Here is a 22,650-nt window from a genome sequence, read left to right as displayed (position 1 = left end):
GGGGAGAGGCAGGGAGGAAGCAACTTACCCTCCCTCTTCTCCTGCCTCCTCCTGGCATGTGCCCCGCCCCCCGTACCTCACCCGGGGAAATTGCGATCCCCCGCGATCCCCCCCCCGAAATGACCTCTGCTGCTATCCTTTCCTCCCACCCCGAGCCCATTTCACTGTGAACGGCAAAGTGACACGGACTGGTGTTTTAATATCTGGGTCCAGGGCTTTTTTTGTAGAAAAAGCCCAGCAGGAACTCGTTAGCATAATAGGCCACACCCAACAGCAGGAACTAATTAGCATATTAGGCCACACCCCTGACAGCACAGCTCATTCGCATATTAGGCCACACCCCCGTGTTACCAGAAGTGTGGTCACCCAGCCACACCCACCTTTTGCTTCTTATTCTCTTTACCTTGCTTGTTGTCAAAACCCAGGGCCTTTTTTTGTAGCAGGGACTCCTTTGCATGTTAGGCCACACACCCCTAATTGTAGCCAATCTGAATGAGTTCCTACTGTTGGGTGTGGCCTATTATGCTAAAGAGTTCCTGCTGGGCGTGGCCAACTTGGGAGCCAGCCGGAACTCCGTTCCTGTGCGTTCCGCCCCAAAAATAGCCCTGACTGGGTCCAAAATTAAGCCGAAGAAGTGGCCGGCCGTGTACCATAAAAGCGCAGCTTCTACTTACGAAGCTGTGAATGCGCTGGTGAACAAAAGAGAAGGAGGGGAGGAGACAGCCGAGAGCGGTTTATGGCGAGGGTTTGCCAGCTATGGGTTGGGAAATTCCTGAGTTTCGGGGGTGGGGGTGGAGCCTGGGGAGGGAGGGGTTTGGGGAGAGGGACCTTGACAGGATATGATGCCATAGAGTCCACCCTCCGAAGCAACCATTTTCTCCCCCGGGGATTGATCTCTGTAGTCTGGCAATCAGTTGTCATTCTGAGAGATCTCCGGGCTCCACCTGGAGCTTGGCAACCTGAAGTGGGAGCAAGCAAGAGAAAAGAAGAGAGAGGAGCGATTGGATTGATACCCGGCCCTTCGCTACCTGAACAAGTCTCAGAGCAGCTTACAATCTCCTTCCCCTCCCCACAACAGACACCCTGTGAGGTAGGTGGGGCTCAGAGAGCTCTTTCAAGGACTGCTCTTGAGAGAACAGCTCTGAGAGAACTTGTGACTGGCCCAAGGTCACACCAACAGCTGCATGTGGAGGAGTGGGGAATCAAACCCGGTTCTCCCAGATTAGAGTCCGCGCTCCTATCCACGACACCAAATTGGGTCTCTCAAAGAGGGCAGGCAAAGGTTTAGAGTTTTAAGAGAAGAAGGACAAAGAGTCGGAGTCTCAGAGCGGCTTACAAACTCCTTTCCCTCCCCCTCCCCACAGCAGACACCCTGTGAGGTAGGTGGGGCTGAGAGAGCTCTTTTGAGAACTGTCCTTGAGAGAACAGCTCTGACAGAACTACGGCTCACCCAAGGTCATCCAGCTGGTGCAAGTGGAGGAGTGGGGAATCAAACCCAGTTCTCCCAGATTAGAGTCCACACACTTAACCACGACACCAAACCAAAAAGGAATGCAGTTGGGAACAGTGTTCTCTCTAAGCTGAGTTAGTGTGAGCTAGCTCACAGTTTTTTTAGCCTCCAGCTCACACGTTTTTGCCTTAGCTCAGGAGGGGATGGCTCCAGAGCAAACTCAATTGATGCAGCAGCCAAATCGCTCGCTTACCACTTTAATGCCAGTAGCTCACTGAGAGCCAGTTTGGTGTCGTGGTTAAGTGTGCTGACTCTAATCTGGGAGAACCGGGTTTGATTCCCCCACTCCTCCACTTGCACCTGCTGATGTGACCTTGGGTCAGTCACAAGCTCTGGCACAGCTGTCCTTGAAAAAGAGCAGTTTGTGTCAGAGCTCTCTCAGCCCCACCCACCTCACAGGGTGTCTGTTGTGGGGAGGGGAAGGGAAAGGAGCTTGTCAGCCGCTCTGAGACACCTTTGGGTAGTGAAGGGCGGGGAATAAATCCAATCTCTTCTTCTTCTTCTTCTTCGCAGAGTAGAATTTTTGCTCACAAGACTCCACAGTTTAGAGGGAACATTGGTTGGGAATAGTGTCTGGCTGCCTGAATTCAGCTGCTACCGTTACCTGAGCTTTCGAGGGTGAAAGCTCCTTCCGTCAGGTACCTAGGTATCTATCGAAAGGTGTTTCAACTCTCGAAAACCCGTACCCCGAAAGTCTCATGGATCTCCAAGGTGCTACTGGAGTCAAATCTAGCTATTCTACCCCAGACCAACACGGCTCCCCTCTGAAACTAGATTATTCTTCTGTTTCTTCTCCCTCCCCCACTGCATTTCCCCCCCCCCCAATTCTAGGGGCACATTCATTGTGTACAAGGACGGAGATGTGACTCACCCAATGGTCCGGGAGCGCCTCTGGCTGAACAGCGAATTCAACTTCGACAACGTCCCCGCGGGCATGATGGCCCTCTTCACTGTCTCTACTTTTGAGGGTTGGCCAGCGTGAGTCACTCTAGGGGGGGGACTCTGTGTGCGTGCGCGTGTGTGTGCGTGTGTGTGTATGCACGCTTGTTGTGTGTCTCTGACATCCTTTCAAAGAAACCCTTTCCTGATCTGAACCCTTCCTGGATTTCAGTTCCCTGTTCCCCGCATCCCGCACTTTGTCCACCATCTTATTTATAAAGATGACGGCTCTTATTTTGCCGTGCTCAGCATGTCTTGGTGCCTTGCCTTCTTGTCCTAAAAAGGAGGGTTCTGTGACAGTCAGTGACTAGTGATTCAAATGCGGGATTAGCTGCCGGACGATGTAGTGATGACCACAGGCATAGATGGCTTTGAAGGGGGATGAAAAAATCTGGACAAACACGACCCAATCAGTTAAACAAGTATAAAGCCAACAGTCGTGCTAGTCTGACCCACAATCAAACAGTCATAAGACTTATAAAGAATGCTGTTTATGTATTGCAGTCTAAAGCACTACAACATGATACAAAACCCTGAATCCTGGTGCCAGGAGGCAACAGCTTGATTGCCCCCCCGCCCCCGAGGTTAGCTGGTTGGCCCCTGTGTGAGACGGGAGGCTGGACTAGAGGGCCCCTCCCTGGTCTGACCCAGCAGGGCTCTTCTGATATTCTTATCAGGGGAAGGCCTCGGCCTCTCTGCCCTGTTGCTGGCCCTCCAGAGGAACTGGCTGGCCTCTGTGTGAGACAGGAGGCTGGACTAGAGGGACCCTCCCTGGTCTGCCCCAGCAGGGCTCTTCTGGTGTTCCTATCAGGGGAAGGCCTCAGCCTCTCTGCCCTGTTGCTGGCCCTCCAGAGGAACTGGCTGGCCTCTGTGTGAGACAGGAGGCTGGACTAGAGGGACCCTCCCTGGTCTGCCCCAGCAGGGCTCTTCTGGTGTTCCTATCAGGGGAAGGCCTCAGCCTCTCTGCCCTGTTGCTGGCCCTCCAGAGGAACTGGCTGGCCTCTGTGTGAGACAGGAGGCTGGACTAGAGGGACCCTCCCTGGTCTGCCCCAGCAGGGCTCTTCTGGTGTTCCTATCAGGGGAAGGCCTCAGCCTCTCTGCCCTGTTGCTGGCCCTCCAGAGGAACTGGCTGGCCTCTGTGTGAGACAGGAGGCTGGACTAGAGGGACCCTCCCTGGTCTGCCCCAGCAGGGCTCTTCTGGTGTTCCTATCAGGGGAAGGCCTCAGCCTCTCTGCCCTGTTGCTGGCCCTCCAGAGGAACTGGCTGGCCTCTGTGTGAGACAGGAGGCTGGACTAGAGGGACCCTCCCTGGTCTGCCCCAGCAGGGCTCTTCTGGTGTTCCTATCAGGGGAAGGCCTCAGCCTCTCTGCCCTGTTGCTGGCCCTCCAGAGGAACTGGCTGGCCTCTGTGTGAGACAGGAGGCTGGACTAGAGGGACCCTCCCTGGTCTGCCCCAGCAGGGCTCTTCTGGTGTTCCTATCAGGGGAAGGCCTCAGCCTCTCTGCCCTGTTGCTGGCCCTCCAGAGGAACTGGCTGGCCTCTGTGTGAGACAGGAGGCTGGACTAGAGGGACCCTCCCTGGTCTGACCCAGCAGGGCTCTTCTGACGTTCTTCTCAGGGGAAGGCTCTCTGCCCTATTGTTGGCCCTGCCCAGAGGAACTGAAGTTGTGGAGGTAAGGTAAGGGGAGATGACGAGCCAACAGTAGAGTCTTCACAGGCCGCATATGGCTAACTGTCACATACTAGAGACTACGGGGAGGCAGGGGTCGTTTCCTGCAGGAGCCCACAGGAGTGGAGCTCCAGCAGTAAAGAGCCCAGGGGGCGGGCACATGCAAGAAGCTCCACCCCCTGCTCCCGGCAGCCCTCAGTCAGAGCAAGAAGCAGCCAGGTAAGTTACAGAGCCCCACCCCGCCCCCCGGTCCAAAACAGTCCAGTGGCACCTTTAAGACCAGATTTTATTCATGTACAAGCTCTCCCTCCTCTGTGAGGACAGAACTGCATGTTCCCCCCTCCAATAGCTAGCCATCCAAAACAGTCCAGTGGAGCCTGAGCGATGGGTGTTGCCTTCTGACACACTTCCGGTGATGTCAGGGGGTGTGGCATATGCAAATAAGTTATGCTAATGAGTTATGCTAATGAGCTCCTGCACCTCTTTTTCTACGACATGACCCCTGAGGGGAGGGGAATGTATATTAGCAGCAGTTAGGGTTGCCACCTCTGTGTTGGGAAATACTTGGAGATTTGGGGGTGGGTGGAGCCAGGGTGGGAGGGGTTTGGGGAAGGGAGGGACCTCAGCCGGTTATAATGCCATAGAGCCCACCCTCCAAAGCAACCATTTCCTCCAGGGGAAACTGATCTTGGTCATCTGGAAATCAACTGTAACAGCAGGAGGTCTCCAGGCCCCACCTGGAGGTTGGCAAGCCTGCCAGCAGGCTCCTCTCAAGCACCTCCCTGAGGCATCAGACCCAGGGATAAGTCTGAGTGACGAGGACTACAGCTGGCACCAGAAACTGATGGGACCAAGACCCATTCAGCGGCCCATCTAGGGCAATGGTTCCCAGCCTTTCCGATACGGTGACTGAGAAGTCCCACATTTACTCAGCACGGTGACTCAAGGTTTTTTGGCACCCTAGGCAAACGATGACCTTGGTGCCCATTTAGTTTAGCATTCCATTCGCTACAGGGGCCGACCAGATGTTTTTGAGAAACGACAAACATTCCACAGAGGGGAACCCAAAGCAAGTGACATTCTGACACACACACACACAGCCTTTGCAAATGGAGGTCACATTCCATCCTCTCCGTCTCCATTTCTCCCTCTAAGCCCCCCTGAACATCCTCTCCTTCTCTATTACATCTCCTGCTCCGTTACTCCAGGGGCGGATGAAGGCTCACTGGTGCCCTCAGCACTGACCAATCTCGGTGCCCCCCCCTCCTTTCCACACTGACCCAGTCCCATTTTAGTGGTTGGCCTCTCTGACCAGATAGACAATGCAGGTTGCAGCAATACAAAAACTTATTCATAGGATAACACGATAGACTTTACAAACGAAGCTTTTCACCCTTTTCGCAACTTTGTGGTGCCCCCTTTGGCCCTGGTGCCCTGACACGTGCCTAGTCTGCTTAATGGTTAATCCGCCCCTGCGTTACTCCCTCTAATAACCCCCCCTAAGAAACTCACTCTAATAACCATCAGGAGACATTTCACTTGATCGATATGCATACACAGTGGGGGGGAAATACAAACTAATGTATGACGTGGGAGTGTCAAACATAAGGCCCGGGGGCTGGAACCAGCCCGTCCATAAGCAACTGGCATGTATGGAAATGTAGGGTACTCCCCCTTTATAGTATCCCTTGGCGCAGGGGTCATTTCGTAGAAAAAGTGGTGCAGGAGCTCATTAGCATAACTCATTAGCATAACTTATTTGCATGTGCCACACCCCCTCACCAGAAGTGTGTCAGAAGGCAACACCCACCGCTCAGGCTCCACTGGACTGTTTTGGATTGCTAGCTATTGGTGGGGGTGGGGGTGGAACGTGCAGATCTGTCCTCACAGAGGAGGGAGAGCTTGTTCCTGAATAAAACTTGGTCTTAAAGGTGCCACTGGACTGTTTTGGACCAGGGGGCCGGGGGGGGGCCTCTGCGGCTTACCTGGCTGCTTCTTGCTCTGACTGAGGGCTGCTGGGAGTGGGGGGCGGGGCTTGTTGCATGTGCCTGCCCCCTGGGCTCTTTACTGCTGGAGCTCCGCTCCTGTGCGCTCCTGCAGGAAATGACCCCTACCTCCCCGTAGTCTCTAGTATGTGACAGTTAGCCATATGCGGCCTGTGAAGACTCTACCGTTGGCTCGGCATCTCCTCTTACCTTACCTCCACAACTTCAGTTCCTTGCTACTTTCCCTATGAAGAAAGGTTAAAACACTTGGGGCTGTTGAGCTTGGAGAAACGACGGCTGAGGGGTGACATGATCGAGGTTTACAAGATTATGCATGGGATAGAGCAGGTAGAGAAAGAAGGACTATTCTCCCTTTCTCACAATACAAGAACTCGTGGACACTCCATGAAATCGCTGAGCAGTCAGGTTAGGACAGATAAAAGGAAGTCCTTCTTCACCCAAAGAGTGATTGACACATGGGATTCACTGCCACAGGAGGTGGTGGCGGCTACAAGCATGGACGGCTTCAAGAGGGGATTGGATAAACACATGGAGCAGAGGTCCATAAATAGCTATTAGCCACAAGGTATAGATGGAGACTCTCAGTCTGGGGCAACGGATGCTCTGTATTCCTGGTGCTTGGGGGGGCAACAGTGGGAGGGCTTCTAGTGCCCACTGCTGGACCTCCTGAGGGCACCTGGTATTTTTGGCCACTGTGTGACAGAGTGTTGGACTGGATGGGCCATTGGCCTGATCCAACATTGGCTTCTCTCATTGGCTTCCCCACTTCATCCCAGGCTGCTGTACAGAGCCATTGACGCCAACGATGAGAACAAAGGACCCATCTACAACTACCGGGTGGAGATCTCCATCTTCTTCATCGTCTACATCATCATCATCGCCTTCTTCATGATGAACATCTTCGTGGGCTTCGTCATCATCACTTTCCGAGCCCAAGGGGAACAAGAATACAAGAACTGTGAGCTCGATAAGAACCAGGTACCTGTTTTCCCTCTTTGATGACCAGCTGCCTGTTGGGGGGAGGGTGGTGGAAGGATCCCCATAGGGTTTCCAAGGCAATAGACGTTCAGAGGTGGTTAGCCATTGCCTGCCTCTGCATCACAACCCTGGTATTCCTCGGAGGTCTCCCATACAAATATTAGCCGGGGCCAACTCTGCTTAGCTTCTGAGATAAGACAAGATCGGGTTAGCCTGAACTATCCAGGTAAGGATCCTATCGGGGGATAGGTATTAGTTAATATAGCAGAGTTGCCCAGTCATTTTCCTCACTTTTGAGTTCCCGTTTGTTCGGGGGTGGGTGGGTTCTATTCCGCACGTGTTTTGCTTCCTTTAGCGGTTGATTCAGTATTACATCGCTTTATTACACTGGTTTAAATCTGCAGGCAGATATGCTGGAAATAAACTGGCGTAATATAGAATTGACCACTAGAGGGAGCAAAACCCATGCGGAACAGAAAACTTCCCCCCCCCCCCCCCGGAGATCCCCTGGAATCACAACTGCTCTCCGGACTGCAGAGAACAGTTCCCCCGGGAGAATACAACTGCTTTGGAGGGGGACTCTTTGGCATGATACCATGCTGAAGTTCCTCGCCTCACCCAACCCCACCCACCCCAGACTTCACCCCCCCCAAATCTCCAGGAATCTCCCAGCTTGGAGCTGACAACCCTGTGTGACCAGCCTCTTGGTGTGTTGATGAGGAAGCTCCTTGAAAAAGATAAAAGCCCAGCTCAGGTGTATCAATGGACTGAAGAACTTAGAACTTTCTCAATTTTTGAACGAAAGGCATATAGGTGGCCAATGTTCCCTCTAAGCTGTGGAGTCTTGTGAGCAAAAATTCGACTTTGTGAGCTACTGGCATTATAGTTGTGAGCAAACGATTTGGCTGCTGCATAAACTAGTTTGCTCAGGACCCATCCTTCCTGAGCTAAGACAAAAATGTGTGAGCTGGAGGCTAAAAAACTGTAAGCTGGCTCACACTAACTCAGCTTAGAGGGAACACTGACTGGCATTGGAGTTGTGAGCGAGCGATTTGGCTGCTGCATAAACTAGTTTGCTCAGGACCCATCCTTCCTGAGCTAAGACAAAAATGTGTGAGCTGGAGGCTAAAAAACTGTGAGCTGGCTCACACTAACTCAGCTTAGAGGGAACACTGTAGGTGGCAGTTGCGTATAGACTTTTTTTGGTAATTGTGGTGTGTGTGTGTGTGTACTGGAAGTCACATTGACCTCTGGTAACTGACCCCTTCTGGGGGCCTTGGAGGATATTCAGAGAGGTGGGGGCCTGCCCCATCCTCTCAACATGGTATTCCAAGGAGGTCTCCCATCCAAGTACTAACCCCAGTCAACCCTGCTTAGCTTCTGAGATCGGACAAGATCGGGCTTGCCTGGGCTATCCAGGTCAGGGTGCACAGGGACGTATTTTTCGATCGTCGGAAACCGTTTGAAGGTCCCGGTCACACGCGTGAGATCAGGGCTATTTTTGGGCAGGAACGCACAGGAACGGAGTTCCGGCTGGCTCCCAAGTTGACCACGCCCAGCAGGAACTCATTAGCATAACAGGCCACACCCAACAGCAGAAACTCATTAGGATTAGCTACATTAGGGGGTGTGTGGCCTAACATGCAAAGGAGTTCCTGCTACCAAAAAAGCCCTGGGTTTTGACAACAAACAAGGTAAACAGAATAACAAGCAAAAGGTGGGTGTGACTGGATGACCACACTTCTGGTATCGTGGGGGTGCGGCCTAATATGCTAATGTGCTGTGCTGTCAAGGGTGTGGCCTAATAGGCTAATGAGTGTCTGCTGTTGGGTGTGGCCTATTATGCTAATGAGTTCCTGCTGGGCTTTTTCTACAAAAAGAGCCCTGCGCGAGATAACGCGCGGGGGAAAGCGAGGCTATTTACCCCGGAGGAAATTGACCCGCAGTTGCGCGATCACACAGTTCTTTGAAGCTGCGGGCATAGCCCGCTGCTGCGTGATCAGACGCAATCGCAGGTGAGTTGGGGTTGGTTTGTTTTTTGCGGTTTGGTTTCGGTTTGCTTAAACGGAGGAGCAACGAATCGCATCTGCACACTGAGGGCTTCCTGCGGCAGTATGCAATGATGTGCATACTGGGAAAGGGGGAAAAAACAACGGCACAGAGTCGGGATGGCCTGACCAGACCATCCCGATGCCATGAGAGCGCGCTGGAGCGATCACACACAGGGGAAAGTCTGTCTGTGGTCTGTAGCAACCCGTTTGGTACTGGACTGTCCCCAGTATTTTTAAACCCCGCTTCTTGCCGATGGGTGCGGGACGCTTGCCAGATGTTCCCGTGTGATCGTGCCCTTAAAATCTGCCCGGCATTCGTGCCTGTCGCGCGGCTAATCCTGCGTGTGATCAGGACCATAGATACTTACGGGGCTCTTTTTGTAGAAAAAGCCCAGCAGGAACTCATTAGCATAATCGGCCACACCCAACAGCAGGAACCTATTAGCATATTGGGCCACACCCCTGACAGCACAGCTCATTAGCACATTAGGCCGCACCCCCGTGTTACCAGAAGTTTGGTCATCCAGCCACACCCACCTTTTGCTTCTTATGCTGTTTACCTTGTTTGTTGTCAAAACCCAGGGCCTTTTTTTGTAGCAGGAATCCCTTTGCATGTTAGGCCACACACCCCTAATGTAGCCAATCCTAATGAGTTTGGGTGTGGCCTATTATGCTAATGAGTTCCTGCTGGGCGTGGCCAACTCGGGAGCCAGCCGGAACTCCGTTCCTGTGCGTTCCTGCCCAAAAATAGCCCTGGATACTTATATGTAGATCTGCAACTTCCTCCTTCCCTCCTTCCTTTTTTAGTTGCTGGATTTCCCTCTCCCCTTTTCTCATTTTGAAAGAATTTTTTTTTTTTTAAATTGCTCCTTAATTATTTGGGAGACTTCAGCATTGAGGGGTTTGTTCCCGCACTGCCGGCTCAGTCTCCGTTTCTCCTCCCCCCCACAGCGACAGTGCGTGGAGTACTCCCTGAAGGCCCAGCCGTTGCGGCGCTACATCCCCAAGAACAAATACCAGTACAAGGTCTGGTACATGGTCAACTCCACGGGCTTTGAGTACATCATGTTCGTGCTTATCCTGCTCAACACCATTGCACTGGCCGTACAGGTGAGGGCGGGCGGCCCAGGGAAGGAGGGGTGCTGCTAGGGTTGCCAACCTCCAGGGGGTGGCTGGAGATCCCCTGGGATTATGACAATGGATCTCCAGGGGACGGAGATCAGTTCCCCTGGAGAAAAGGGCCCTTTGGAAGGTGGACTCTATGGCATTATAAGCCATAGAGAGCCACTTTGGTGTAGTGGTTAAGTGCACAGACTCTAATCTTGGAAAACCGGGTTTGATTCCCCACGCCTCCACTTGCACCTGCTGGATGACCTTGGGCAAGCCATCGTTCCGTCAGAGCTGTTCTCTCAAGAGCAGTTCTCAAGAGAGCTCTCTCAGCCCCACCTACCTCACAGGGTGCCTGTTGTGGGGAGGGGAAGGGAAAGGAGTGTGTAAGTTGCTCTGAGACTCCGAGTGAATGGTGGGGTATAAATCCAATCTCCTCCTCCTCCTCCTCCTCCTCCTCCTCCTCCTCCTCCTCCTCTTCTTCTTCTCTTCTTCTTCTTCTTCTTCTTCTTCTTCTTCTTCTTCTTCTTCTTCTTCTTCTTCTTCTTCTTCTTCTTCTTCTTCTTCTTCTTCTTCTTCTTCTTCTTCTCTGAAGCCCCTCCCCATACCTCACCCTCCTCAAGCTCCACCACCAAAATTCCCAGGTATTTCCTAAACTGGAGCTGGCAAACCTAGGTGGTGTCTGTGTATGGAAGGGTGACTGGTGACGGAGGCCCTTTAGGGTCAAACTGGGCACGACAGGAACCCCATCACAAGCCTGACTCATTTCTGTCCAGATGTGGGGTGGGAGGAACTGTTGTTTATTTATTTGCTTGATTTATGCCCCGCCTTTCTCCCCAACTGAGACCCAAAAGTGGGTTACTCCGTTCTCCTTTCCTCCATTTTAGCCTCACAACAACTCTGTGAGGAGGTGAGGCTGAGAGACAGTGGCTGGCGCAAGGTCACCCTTTGAACTTCTGTGGCAGGACGAGGATTCGAACCTGAGCCTCCCAGATCCTAGTCTGACACTCTGACCCAGGGGTGTCAAACATGCGGCCTGGGGGCCGGTTCAGGCCCCCGGAGGGTTTCCATCAGGCCCGCAGTGGAACTGGCCATCTCCTGCTTCCAGTTCTGCTGCTGCTGCTGCTGCTGCTGCCTCACAGCTTGCTTTGCCAGACTCTCTTAATCGCTCAGCCATTTCATGTTTTAACCCGGGTCCTAGACTCAGAACTCTGAGCACGAGATTTCTGTGGTGAACGTCAATAAATCAAAAGGAGGCTTGCAGCTTACAGAGCTAATGTTTTTAGCGTGTTTTTATTTTAAGTTAAAAAAAACAGCTTTGTGCTTGTGTCCTTTATAAAGTATATTATATATCTCCGCTACCTGGCATTACATTTTATGACACACATGGCCCGGCCCAACAAGGTCTCCTTTATGTCAGATCTGGCCCTCATAGCAAATGAGTTCGGCACCCCTGCTCTTACCACTACACCCCAACAGAAGGAGTGTGTGCAGACGTCGCCTCTCCATACTGACATCTTTCTCCAAGTCAGCACCAGCATTTGGGGTGCATTTAAACCCTGCCTTTCCTTGGGGTTCAAGGCGGCTTGCAGGAATTACATAACTCATTTCCCCATCTCCTTTCCCCAGCACCACGAACAGTCAATGCCCTTCAACTATGTCATGGACCTGCTCAACATGGTCTTCACGGGCCTCTTCACCGTCGAGATGGTGCTGAAGATCATCGCCTTCAAGCCCAAGGTTTGAGAGTGGAGAGTTTTGATGAAGGGATAATTGGGGGGAGCTTCTCTCCCCTGCTTCCCCTAAGCGATTGGGTTAGATATATTTTAAAAAATTATCAATTGCTTTGGAAGCACAAAAGCTTTACTCAGTATCCCCGATCATGTTTCCCGGTGTGGTGGAATGGGGCCTGCTCTGGCCTGCAGGCCCTGTTCTACCCTGCCACCACTACCTGACCTTTGTAAGGAATTGCCCACTCCCAGTTCTGAGGCCTTGCCTCTGTGTCTCCCGCTGCCCAGCACATGGTCACCACGGGGACAGTTCACTGCCTTGTGCGCCCCTGGAGGAATAGCCGCTTGCCAACTGCCTTCCGTCCCCCAGGCACTCCTTTTAAAATAGAGTGTCCAAAACGGTTGAGGTCTATGTGGTACAGAGAACCACTACCAGCATCAAAAGTGATAAAATATTTGTTAACAAGAAAATGTTCACAAGCATACTTTCAGCACAGAACCAGATTGAGCAAGGGATTCAAAAGACATGGGTAAAACACAATTCCTCTGTCCCTCTCTCTTATACATGCCCTATCAGATGTTAAAATATAGGACAGGCTTCTTAGCTTAGTAAGTTATAGATCTCTACAGAGTTACCAATACTTGCCGCTTCCTCTGGCTGTCTAGGCCAGCACATGGTAATGGCCTTCTCCTCCAGACCTTAGCTAAGAGTTCTGTGTGCTCTGATGGACTCAACCCTTCCCGCTTGCTCCCCTGAGTTTTATCCCCTCTCTTTTCCCCACCCACTGACCAGGTCAGGGCAGGTCAAACAGGCCAGCACATGGTAATGGCCTTCTCCTCCAGACCTTAGCTAAGAGTTCTGTGTGCTCTGATGGACTCAACCCTTCCCGCTTGCTCCCCTGAGTTTTATCCCCTCTCTTTTCCCCACCCACTGACCAGGTCAGGGCAGGTCAAACAGGCTTTTCCTGGAGATTTCCAGGAGTGCTTTCCTGAAGTCTCTCTAGCCTCCAGTCCCTCCAAATCTCTATTACCTGCTTGGGGAGAAGGGGGGAGAGTGGACCATCCTGTTGCCTTTAGCTGGACCTCTTCGCATTTCTTAAGAGGTAGCTGAGGTGAGTCTGGAAAGCCATTGAACTGATGTCTCCCTCCCAGCCTGTTCTCTGCCCAGAGAGAAAAGTTTTTAAAGCCTCCTGGTAAAGGTTCTACTCAGGTCAGACCTCTGCCCCCAAAATGCATTTCTTCATTAAGGGAAAATGCTGTTCAGACCAATTACAAAGATGACCGGGCTCCAATGGTAACAAGAGAAAGAAATTTTACGCACAAAAATAGAAGCCCATCTTACATGATGTACTCATGTAGGGACATTTAACGTGCTGCGAACAGGTTAACTTCAGAAAGGTTAACTTGCTGCAGCTCCAAGCCCAGGTAAGAGAGAGAAGAGGGGGAGAGATCCTGTATAAGAGGAAACAGAAGACAAGCGAGGGCCAGAGAGGCTCAACGTCTGACCTGCCCACGGATCCAGGCAGAACTGGTTGCAGTGAGGACATTTCTGTTGGTCTGTTGCAGCACTACTTTGCCGACGCCTGGAACACTTTTGATGCTCTGATCGTGGTGGGGAGCGTCCACCGTCGTGGACATCGCCGTCACGGAGGTCAATGTGAGTGATCCCCAGGCCTCCTCTTGCTGTAGTTGCCTAGGTGGTGTTGAAACAGCTCGATCTGAGTCCAGTAGCACCTTAGAGACCAAAAAGATTTGGGGGAAATGAGGTTTTGATTTAGTATGTGATAAAGGCAGGGGTCATTTCGTAGAAAAAGAGGTGCATGAGCTCATTAGCATAACTCATTACTGTAACTAATTTCCATATGCCACACCCCCTGACATCACCGGAAGTGTGTCAGAAGGCTCCACCGCTCCACCGCTCAGGCTCCACTGGACTGTTTTGGATTGCTAGCAATTGGGGGGGGGGTTCAGATCTGTCCTTGCAGAGGAGGGAGAGCTTGTACCTGAATAAAACTCGGTCTTAAAGGTGCCACTGGACTGTTTTCGGGTGGGGGGGGGGGTTCTGCAACTTACCTGGCTGCATCTTGCTCTGACTGAGGGCTGCTGGGAGCAGGGGGTGGGGCTTGTTGCCCGCCCCCTGGGCTCTTTAATTCTGGAGCTCTGCTCCTGTGTGCTCCTGCAGGAAATGACCCCTGGATAAAGGGAGCTTTAACTCTCACAAATGTATAGCCCGAAAATCTTCTTGGTCTCTAATGTGCTTCTGGACTCAAATATAGCTGTCGTACTCTAGACCGTCTCATGGCTACCCTCTGAACCTACATAGAGCATTTCTGCAGGAAAGTTTTGGAAGGGGTTCGAAAATGAAGCGTCACGTGTGTATGTAATGAATGTTCTGTTGACAAGTGACAGTGAGGACTTGCATAATCCACGTACAATGTGCACTTGATTTTTCTTCATGTGTGCACTGTGTAATTCACATGTTACATTTGGAGATGTGAAGGGTTTTTTTGGGGGGGGATGGGAAAATTTGGGAGGGCGGCCTAAAAATCTAATAAATAAATAAATCATCCCCCCCCCCCATGAACATTTGGGGAAGCACTGGGGAAAAACCTCATATGAAATATTTTCTCTTTTAGAATGAGTAAAATGCTTCTGAAGTCCTTTCACACTGAGGATGCATAGCATGAAAAAGTCAGAGGTTTTTTTCAGGTTTTCCAGTGGAAAAATTGGGAAGTTGGGGAATATTGAAAAAACTCTTACGAAATATTTTATCTTTTTGATTAGGAAAAAAAACCCACCTTGTCTTAGAAAGCATTTCACTCATTCTAAATGTGGGGCATGAAAAAGTCCGAGGACTTCCTCAATTTCCCCCCCAAAATTGGGAAATTTTAGGGGGCACTCTTCAAATATCTTTTCTACTATAAACAAATACAGCAAGAGCTTTCAGGAGGTTAAATGTAAAGTTTGTCAACAATTAATAGGGTCTAATATGTTTAATAGTAATATGTTATTAAAGACTTCGGTATTTTTATAAGGTTTTGCTTAATATCCAAATATGCTGGCGGTCTTACCTATGTCACGCTATGAGAGACTCTCGGTTCAACTAATATACTTCGGTTTGTTTCCTCCAGAATTTGTTTTCTGCCTTCAACTTTCATTTCCTCCCCCCTACATCTCAGATGGCAAAAATTAAAGATACATGTGCTGTGGCAGAGCAGGGTGGCAACAGTTTGAAACTCTTGCTCAAGTATTTGGTATACTGAGAATGTTTCTGGTAGAAAATGAGGATGTTTCTACTTTTAAATTCAATAAATATGCCAAATAGTACAGTTTTATATGCTAAGTGATAAATCATGCATTTGATGTTGTTACATCAGTCTAAGTTGTTTAGGTTTGATAGGAAATTAAGTATTTGCATATATTTCAATTTTTCGGAATGTTTCTGGGTTTTTTCTGGGGGGAAAGTCCCCCGCCCGGGGCTTCAAAATGTCTGGAAATTTTACATACATTCCACATATGTACATCTGAACATGTGATTTTAACCCCATATTTTCCCAGGCACTGGTTCCCAGTTTCATTTATAAAGTGAATCAACATTATCTGGGGCAGAGATGCTGTGTCTTCTTGGTGCTTGAGGGGGGGCAACAGTGGAAGGACTTCTGGAGTTCTGGCCCCATTGGTGGACCTCCTGATGGCCCCTGGGTTTTGGCCACTGTGTGACACAGAGTGCTGGACTGGAGGGGCCATTGGCCTGATCCAACATGGCTTCTCTTATGTTCTTATGTCTGGGGCAGTGATGCTCTGTATTCTTGGTGCTTGGGGGGCAAGAGTGGGAGGGCTTCTGGAGTTCTGGCTCCACTGATGGACCTTGTGATGGTCCCTGGGTTTTGGCCACGGTGTGACACAGAGTGTTGGACTGGGATGGGCCATTGGCCTGATCCAACATGGCTTCTCTTACGTTCTTATGTCTGGGGCAGTGATGCTGTGTCTTCTTGGTGCTGGGGGGTGGCAAGAGTGGGAGGGCTTCTAGAGTTCTGGCTCCACTGATGGACCTCGTGATGGCCCCTGGGTTTTGCCCACTGTGTGACACAGAGCATTGGACTGGATGGGCCATTGGCCTGATCCAGCATGGCTTCTCTTACGTTCTTATGTCTCTTTATCACACACAGGTGAGCAGAGGTACATGCAGAATATGCACGTGTTAGCTATAACACATGAACAGGGCTAGTGTAACTCAAATATAGCTCCACTCCCAAGAGGCCTAGAAACACAGTTTGAAAAAAAGGAACCTTAAGCGTTGGCCCAGCTTCCATTTTCTGCTCCAAATGTTGACCATCAGTTAGGCATGTGATGAAACTGACCTGCTTCATGTAACACATCTTGGGTGTTCCTTGATCCATCGTCCAACTTCACAATTGCCTTTTCTGTTTGTCTCTGTCGACGCATCCATTCTGTTCCCTCGCTCACCTGTTTCCCGCCATTCTGCTGCTTCCCGTTGGATGTTGTCACACGGTTTCATTCTCACCATCTTCACTCATCGACGCTGTCCCCTTCATCTAGAACGGAGGCCATGTTGGAGAGGTATGACCCGTGTATTTAATTCCAGAGGCACTTGGGTGTGGGCTACGGAAGGCTGGCCAAAATGAGGCTGAGTGGATACAGCCGATTCACAAGCGGGGGGTGAAGATGCCTCTAGAACAGGGGTCCCCAACGTGGTGCCCACGGGCACCCTAGTGCCCGCTGACACCTCTCCTGGCGCCTGTCAGGTGTCTTTAGAAAGTACGTGGGGTCAGGTGGGGCATTTGCCCAGCGAGGCCTCTGATTGGCTGTTGGGTATTTGTGGACTTTTAAAAATGTTGCTTCAGCAGCAGCACAATTCCGGCTCTTAAGGCAGCCTTTTTGTGGCTGTGCCCACCATGCTGTGTCCGAATTTCAAAGATGCCTGAAGTCTCAAAACAGTGGGGGACCCCTGTTCTGGAAGCAGGGCCGGAGTTAGCCAAGATAGTAAGCATGGAAGTCTTGAAGCTTATAGGTGAGGAGAGGGGGATCCGTGTGGGAGGGAAAATCCCATACCCCCACCACCACCACCACAGTCTCCCACTTTGCTCCTCTTCTTCTGCCTCCATCTGCCTTTGATCCAATCGCCTACATGAATCTGCACTGTACTGAATCACACCCTTGTTCCATCCAGCTCAGTATTGTCTACTCAGACTGGCAGTGGGTCTCCAGTGTCACAGCTCACGGTCTTTCACATTGCCTACTACCTGGTCAGTGGTTAAGAGTAGGGATGTGCATTCGGTTCGTCCGAACCGAATGCACCGCCAGAACCAGCTGATTTGGCCGATTTTCGGCCAGCCGAAAGAAAGCCACCGAATCATTTGGCAGCTTTTGGCTGGCCGAAAAACAGCCGGGGAAAGGCTGCCTTCCCTTGGCTTGCCCGGGCGCCCCGCAGCTGCGGGGGGCCCGGGAAAGCCCCCCCTTGAAGGGAAGGCAGTTTACCTTGGCTTGCCCGGGTGCCCCGTGGCTGTGGGGAGCTCAGGCAAGTCCCCCCTGGAGGGAAGACAATTTAAACTGCGTTCCCTTGGCTTGCCCGGGCACCCCCACAGCTGACACAAGCCCCCCCAGACAGACTGGGGAAGGCACAGGGAGGCATTTAAATGGCTGGCAACTCTTATTTCCTCTCCCAGTTTGGTATAGTGGTTAAGAGTGGCGGACTCTAATCTGGGAGAACCGGGTCTGATCCTCCGGTCCTCCACATGCAGCTGCTGGTGTGACCTTGGGTCAGTCACAAGTTTCCTCAGCTGTTCTCTCAGGAGCAGTCCTCGAAAGAGCTCTCTCAGCCCCACGTACTTCATCACAGGGTTTCTGATGTGGGGAGGGGAAGGAGATTGTAAGCTGCTCTGAGACGCCTTTGGGTAGTGAAGGGCGGGGTATAAATCGTGCTGCCATTTCTCTCACATCCCCCCCCCTGCTCCGTCGCTCCGTCGGGCCCAGCTTGTGTTTTGCTGCATATGGTCGCTGGAGGAAAAAAAGGAGAGGAGCATGGTCGCCTAGCAACCGCCTAGCACTTTCCCTGCTAATCTAATAAGATGCCTGCGTCAGGCCCAGAACCGGCAGCTGGGCAGTAGCCATACCCGACAATGGCCTGGTTGTTCCTGCCTCCACAGCCTGCCTTTGGGGCACAATATGTCCTTTGCTTTTTGAGCAGGCGGCCCGTGTGGTTCCCCCCCCCCCAGGCAGTTATGCCTCAATCCCCGAACCCGTTATTTGGGACAAAGACCACGTGGTGGGACTAGATGGACCTTTTCGGCCTGACCCGGATGGCTCGGTCTAGCCTGATCTCGGAAGCGAAGCAGGGGCAGCTAGGGTTTGCCAAGTCGCTCACTTGGCACAGCGGGGGAGAGTCAGAAACAACATCATCCCGTTGGGCTCGTCACCAGCCAACGCTCTGGCAAGCAGCCTGGAAACGCTGTGGTGCCATAGAGTTTCCAGGCTGATTGCTAGAGCGTCGGCCGGTGACGTGCCCAGCGTGATGACATCACTTCCGGGTGACATCATCTTGCTGGGCACATCGGCCCAAACCGGGCGCTTTGGCGGCGGGGTTCCCCCCACCGGCCTGATCCGGACCGGTGGGGTTGGGGGCCCTTGGGGCAGGCAGGCCCCCCCCCCCCGGTTGTTCCTGCTGCTGGGAGCAGGGGGCGGGGCTTGTTGCATGTGCCCGCCCCCTGGGCTCTTTACTGCCGGAGCTCCGCTCCTGTGCGCTCCGGCAGGAAATGGCCCCTGATGGTGAGTCAGTTATGACTCGGCGGACCTTTCCACCACCACCAGATCGACGGACCTTGGTGTGATCTTAGCAAGGCAGTTCTGTTTTCCGTGTGCACGGACTTCCTGCGTGTGCATGTATCTGTATGTAAAGGTCCTGATCGTAGAAGTCCTGACCTCGGTTCCCCCTCTCTGCAGAGTTCGGAGGACAGCTCCCGCATCTCCATCACCTTCTTCCGCCTCTTCCGCGTGATGCGCCTGGTCAAGCTGCTCAGCAAAGGGGAGGGCATCCGCACCCTGCTCTGGACCTTCATCAAATCCTTCCAGGTCAGCCGCTTTCCCGGGAGGAACGTGACCTTTGCCGCCCCTCTGGATGTGAGACTCTCGATCTCCGCACGCAGGGCTGGCGCCCGCATACCCTGAGGTGGGGCAGCTGCCAGAGCCCAGGACGTCTGGAGGGGCCCGCTGACTCCCACCCACATGCCCCCCACCCCCCTCTCTCTACCTGTTCTCTGAACTGCCCAGCGTCATCGAAGGAGGGCACGGGGGTGGTACACAGCGGCAGCGCTATTGGTGCAACAGCAACGCCATGCCCAGACAGGACAGGGCGTGCGGGTGGTGCTGGCAACTGAGCATGAGCAGTGGGAGGGCTTGCAAGTGGCAGAGTGGTGCATGGCCAGCAGTGTTCCCTCTAAGCTGAGTTAGTGTGAGCTGGCTCAGTTTTTTAGCCTCTGGCGCAAACATTTCTGATTTAGCTCACCCCCGGGCATCCGGTTCCCCCGGGCATCCGGTTCCCCCGCTCCAGCAGCAAAATCCAAGTCACCAGCAGGATAGTCCCATCTGGGTGCCACTTTGTTGTACATATTAGATTCTATGTCAAAAATGAAGTCAAATGAGGAGGACGTTGTGTATTTTATTGTAATGAAATATGGAAAACAGTTAGGCCAAAAGACCCATCAAAACTGACTGCTTTCTTCTCAGCATAATCAGGAAAAATGCCTCAATTAATAGGAAAACAATTAGACCAAATAGTTAACAAAAATTGACAACTTTCTTCTTTTTCTTCTTCATCTTCTTCTTGAGCATATTCTGAACATATTCAGGAAATACATGATATTTTATACATAGACTGACATCATCAAGAAAACAATATTCAAACAGCATAATTGGTTACAAAAGACAGTGGTAATTTGAGTAATAATCCTCTGATTGGTCAGATATAAAGAAACATATCTACGTCAAACTAAGTGTTTACTTAACCTAACCTAAATGATAATGGGCAAGGATTCTTCATATCAGACTAAAATCTTATCTGACCCAGACATTGAAAGGTTTGCCCTAAGAACTACAGAATCATGAACTTTGTACCTATTATGTTGTCTGCTAACAATATCAGACCTACAAGAGGAAAGCCTTCTATATAACAGGCCTTTCTAACATCCTAATAAAATATTACTTAAAGAATAAATCTATAAAAACCAGAGAAATATGAATATGAACAATCAAGAAGGAAAAACCTATATATGAAAATCTTTATATTCCCATTCATACTACAGGAAGGATGGGGCTCCAAAGCAAACTAATCTATGCGGCAGCCAAGTTGCTCGCTCACAGCTTTAATGCCGGTAGCTCACAAAGTAGGATTTTTGCTCACAAGACTCCACCGCTCATAGGGAGCATTACGTGGCAGTGTCGGGGGTGGAAAGGGTGCACATGGGGACAAAAAAATCCCAACTTCATGTATAGGCTGATGGGGTCTGAAGCAGTGCTCCCTCTAAACTGTGGAGTCTTGTGAGCAAAAATTCTACTTTGTGAGCCACTGGCATTAAAGTTGTGAGCGAGCCATTTGGCTCCAGCAGAAATTAGTTTGCTCTGGAGCCATCATCTGTCTGTCTGTCTGTCTGTCTGTCTGTCTATCGATCTGTCTGTCTATCGATCTGTCTGTCTGTCTATCTATCTATCTATATCTATCTATCTATCTATCTATCTATCTATCTATCTATCTATCTATCTATCTATCTATCTATCTATCTATCTATCTATCTATCTATCTATATCTCTGTCTGTCTGTCTGTCTGTCTGTCTGTCTGTCTGTCTGTCTGTCTGTCTATCTGTCTGTCTGTCTGTCTGTCTATCTATCTATCTATCTATCTATCTATCTATCTATCTATCTATCTATCTATCTATCTATTTTATACCCCACCCTCCCAGACAAGCTGCTTCCTGAACTAACACAAAAATGTGTGAGCCGGAGGCGAAAAAGCTGTGAGCTGGCTCACACTAACTCAGCTTAGAGGGAACACTGGTCTGAACTTGTGGAGACGGAGAGGGGGGAAAGATCTTGGGGGCGTAGTGGTCAGCTCAATGAAAGTGTCGATCCACTGTGCTGCAGTGGGGGAAAAGGCAAACTCCGTACTAGGGATTATTAGGAAAGGGATTGAGAATATTGCAGTGCCCCTGTATAGCTCTATGGAGCGGCCTCATCTGGAACACTGTGTGCAGTTCTGGGCACCTTATCTCCAAAAGGACACTGCAGTGTTGGAAAAAAGTACAGGGGAGGGTGACCAAGAGGACGGGGGGGGGAGGTTGGACCCCCTTCCCTAGGAGGAAAGACCGAAGAGTCTGGGACTCTTCCGTTTAGAAAAGAGATGACTACGGGGGTGGGTGGGGAGGGACGTGTGAGAGGTTTATAAAATGACGCATGGGGTGGAGAGAGTGGACAAAGAGAAATTTTTCTCCCCTTCCCGAAATGCTAGAACTCGACGGCATCCAATGAGGCTGATGGGCAGTAGGTTCAGGACGGGCAAAGGGACATACTTCTTTACACAGCGAGTGATTAAAATGTGGAATTCGCTGCCAGAGGATGGAGTGATAGCCACAGGAATAAACAGCCTTAAAAAGCGATTAGACACCTTAATGGAGGGTGAGTCTATCAGTGGCTACCACTAGCCATGGTGGCTGAAGGGAACCTCCACATTCAGAGGCACTGATCCTCTGAATCCCAGAGCCAGGAGGAAACATCAGGGGAAGACTTCGGCCTCTCTGCCCTGTTGTTGGCCCTCCAGAGGGACTGGCTGGCCCGTGTGAGACAGGATGCTGGACTAGATGGACCCTCCCTGGTCTGACCCAGCAGGGCTCTTCTGACGTTCTGATCAGGGGAAGGCCTCGGCCTCCATGCCCTGTTGCTGGCCCTGCAGAGGAACTGGCTGGCCCCTGTGTGAGACAGGAGGCTGCACTAGATGGACCCTCCCTGGTCTGACCCAGCAGGGATCTTCTGACGTTCTTCTCAGGGGAAGGCCTCGGCCTCTCTGCCCTGTTGCTGGCCCTCCAGAGGGACTGGCTGGCCCCTGTGTGAGACGGGAGGCTGGACTAGAGGGACCCTTTGGCCCCTGTGTGAGACGGGATGCTGGACTGGAGGGACCCTCCCTGGTCTGACCCAGCAGGGCTCTTCTGGTGTCCTTCTCAGGGGAAGGCCTCGGCCTCCCTGCCCTGTTCTTGGCCCTCCAGAGGGACTGGCTGGCCCCTGTGTGAGACGGGAGGCTGGACTGGAGGGACCCTCCCTGGTCTGACCCAGCAGGGCTCTTCTGGTGCTCTTCTCAGGGGAAGGCCTCGGCCTCCCTGCCCTGTTGCTGGCCCTCCAGAGGGACTGGCTGGCCCCTGTGTGAGACGGGAGGCTGGACTAGAGGGACCCTCCCTGGTCTGACCCAGCAGGGCTCTTCTGAGGTTCTTATGAAGGCATGAAAGGGGGCCCTGTTAGTGGGCCGAGGGGGGGAGGCCCTGAGCACTGTCTGCCCAGGGCCCCCCAAAACCTGGAACTAGCCCTGTCAGCATGCGTTGATCCGTATCGGAAGGGAAATAGCCTGCTACAGCGTGTTTCCAGGGAGTGGCTGTTAGTAGGGCA

The 22,650-nt window shown here is 51.7% G+C and overlaps 1 protein-coding gene across 1 annotated transcript in view; it reads left to right on the top strand.

The window, feature by feature from the left end:
• Positions 1 to 22,650, top strand: part of LOC107117359 (voltage-dependent L-type calcium channel subunit alpha-1F-like) — a 140,721-nt gene that overhangs the window by 77,774 nt on the left and 40,297 nt on the right. Inside the window, 8 exon segments of the mRNA XM_015419459.1 lie at positions 2,342 to 2,488; positions 6,898 to 7,099; positions 10,102 to 10,260; positions 11,887 to 11,997; positions 13,554 to 13,613; positions 13,615 to 13,644; positions 16,548 to 16,568; positions 18,948 to 19,076. Coding sequence (XP_015274945.1) covers positions 2,342 to 2,488; positions 6,898 to 7,099; positions 10,102 to 10,260; positions 11,887 to 11,997; positions 13,554 to 13,613; positions 13,615 to 13,644; positions 16,548 to 16,568; positions 18,948 to 19,076 — 859 coding nt within the window.

This window comes from Gekko japonicus, unplaced genomic scaffold (genome assembly GCF_001447785.1).
Source record: "Gekko japonicus isolate JY-2015 unplaced genomic scaffold, Gekko_japonicus_V1.1 scaffold617, whole genome shotgun sequence".
NCBI lineage: Eukaryota > Metazoa > Chordata > Lepidosauria > Squamata > Gekkonidae > Gekko > Gekko japonicus.
The sequence above is the reverse complement of the archived record's forward strand: the minus strand, read 5'-3'. Positions and strand labels throughout refer to the sequence as shown.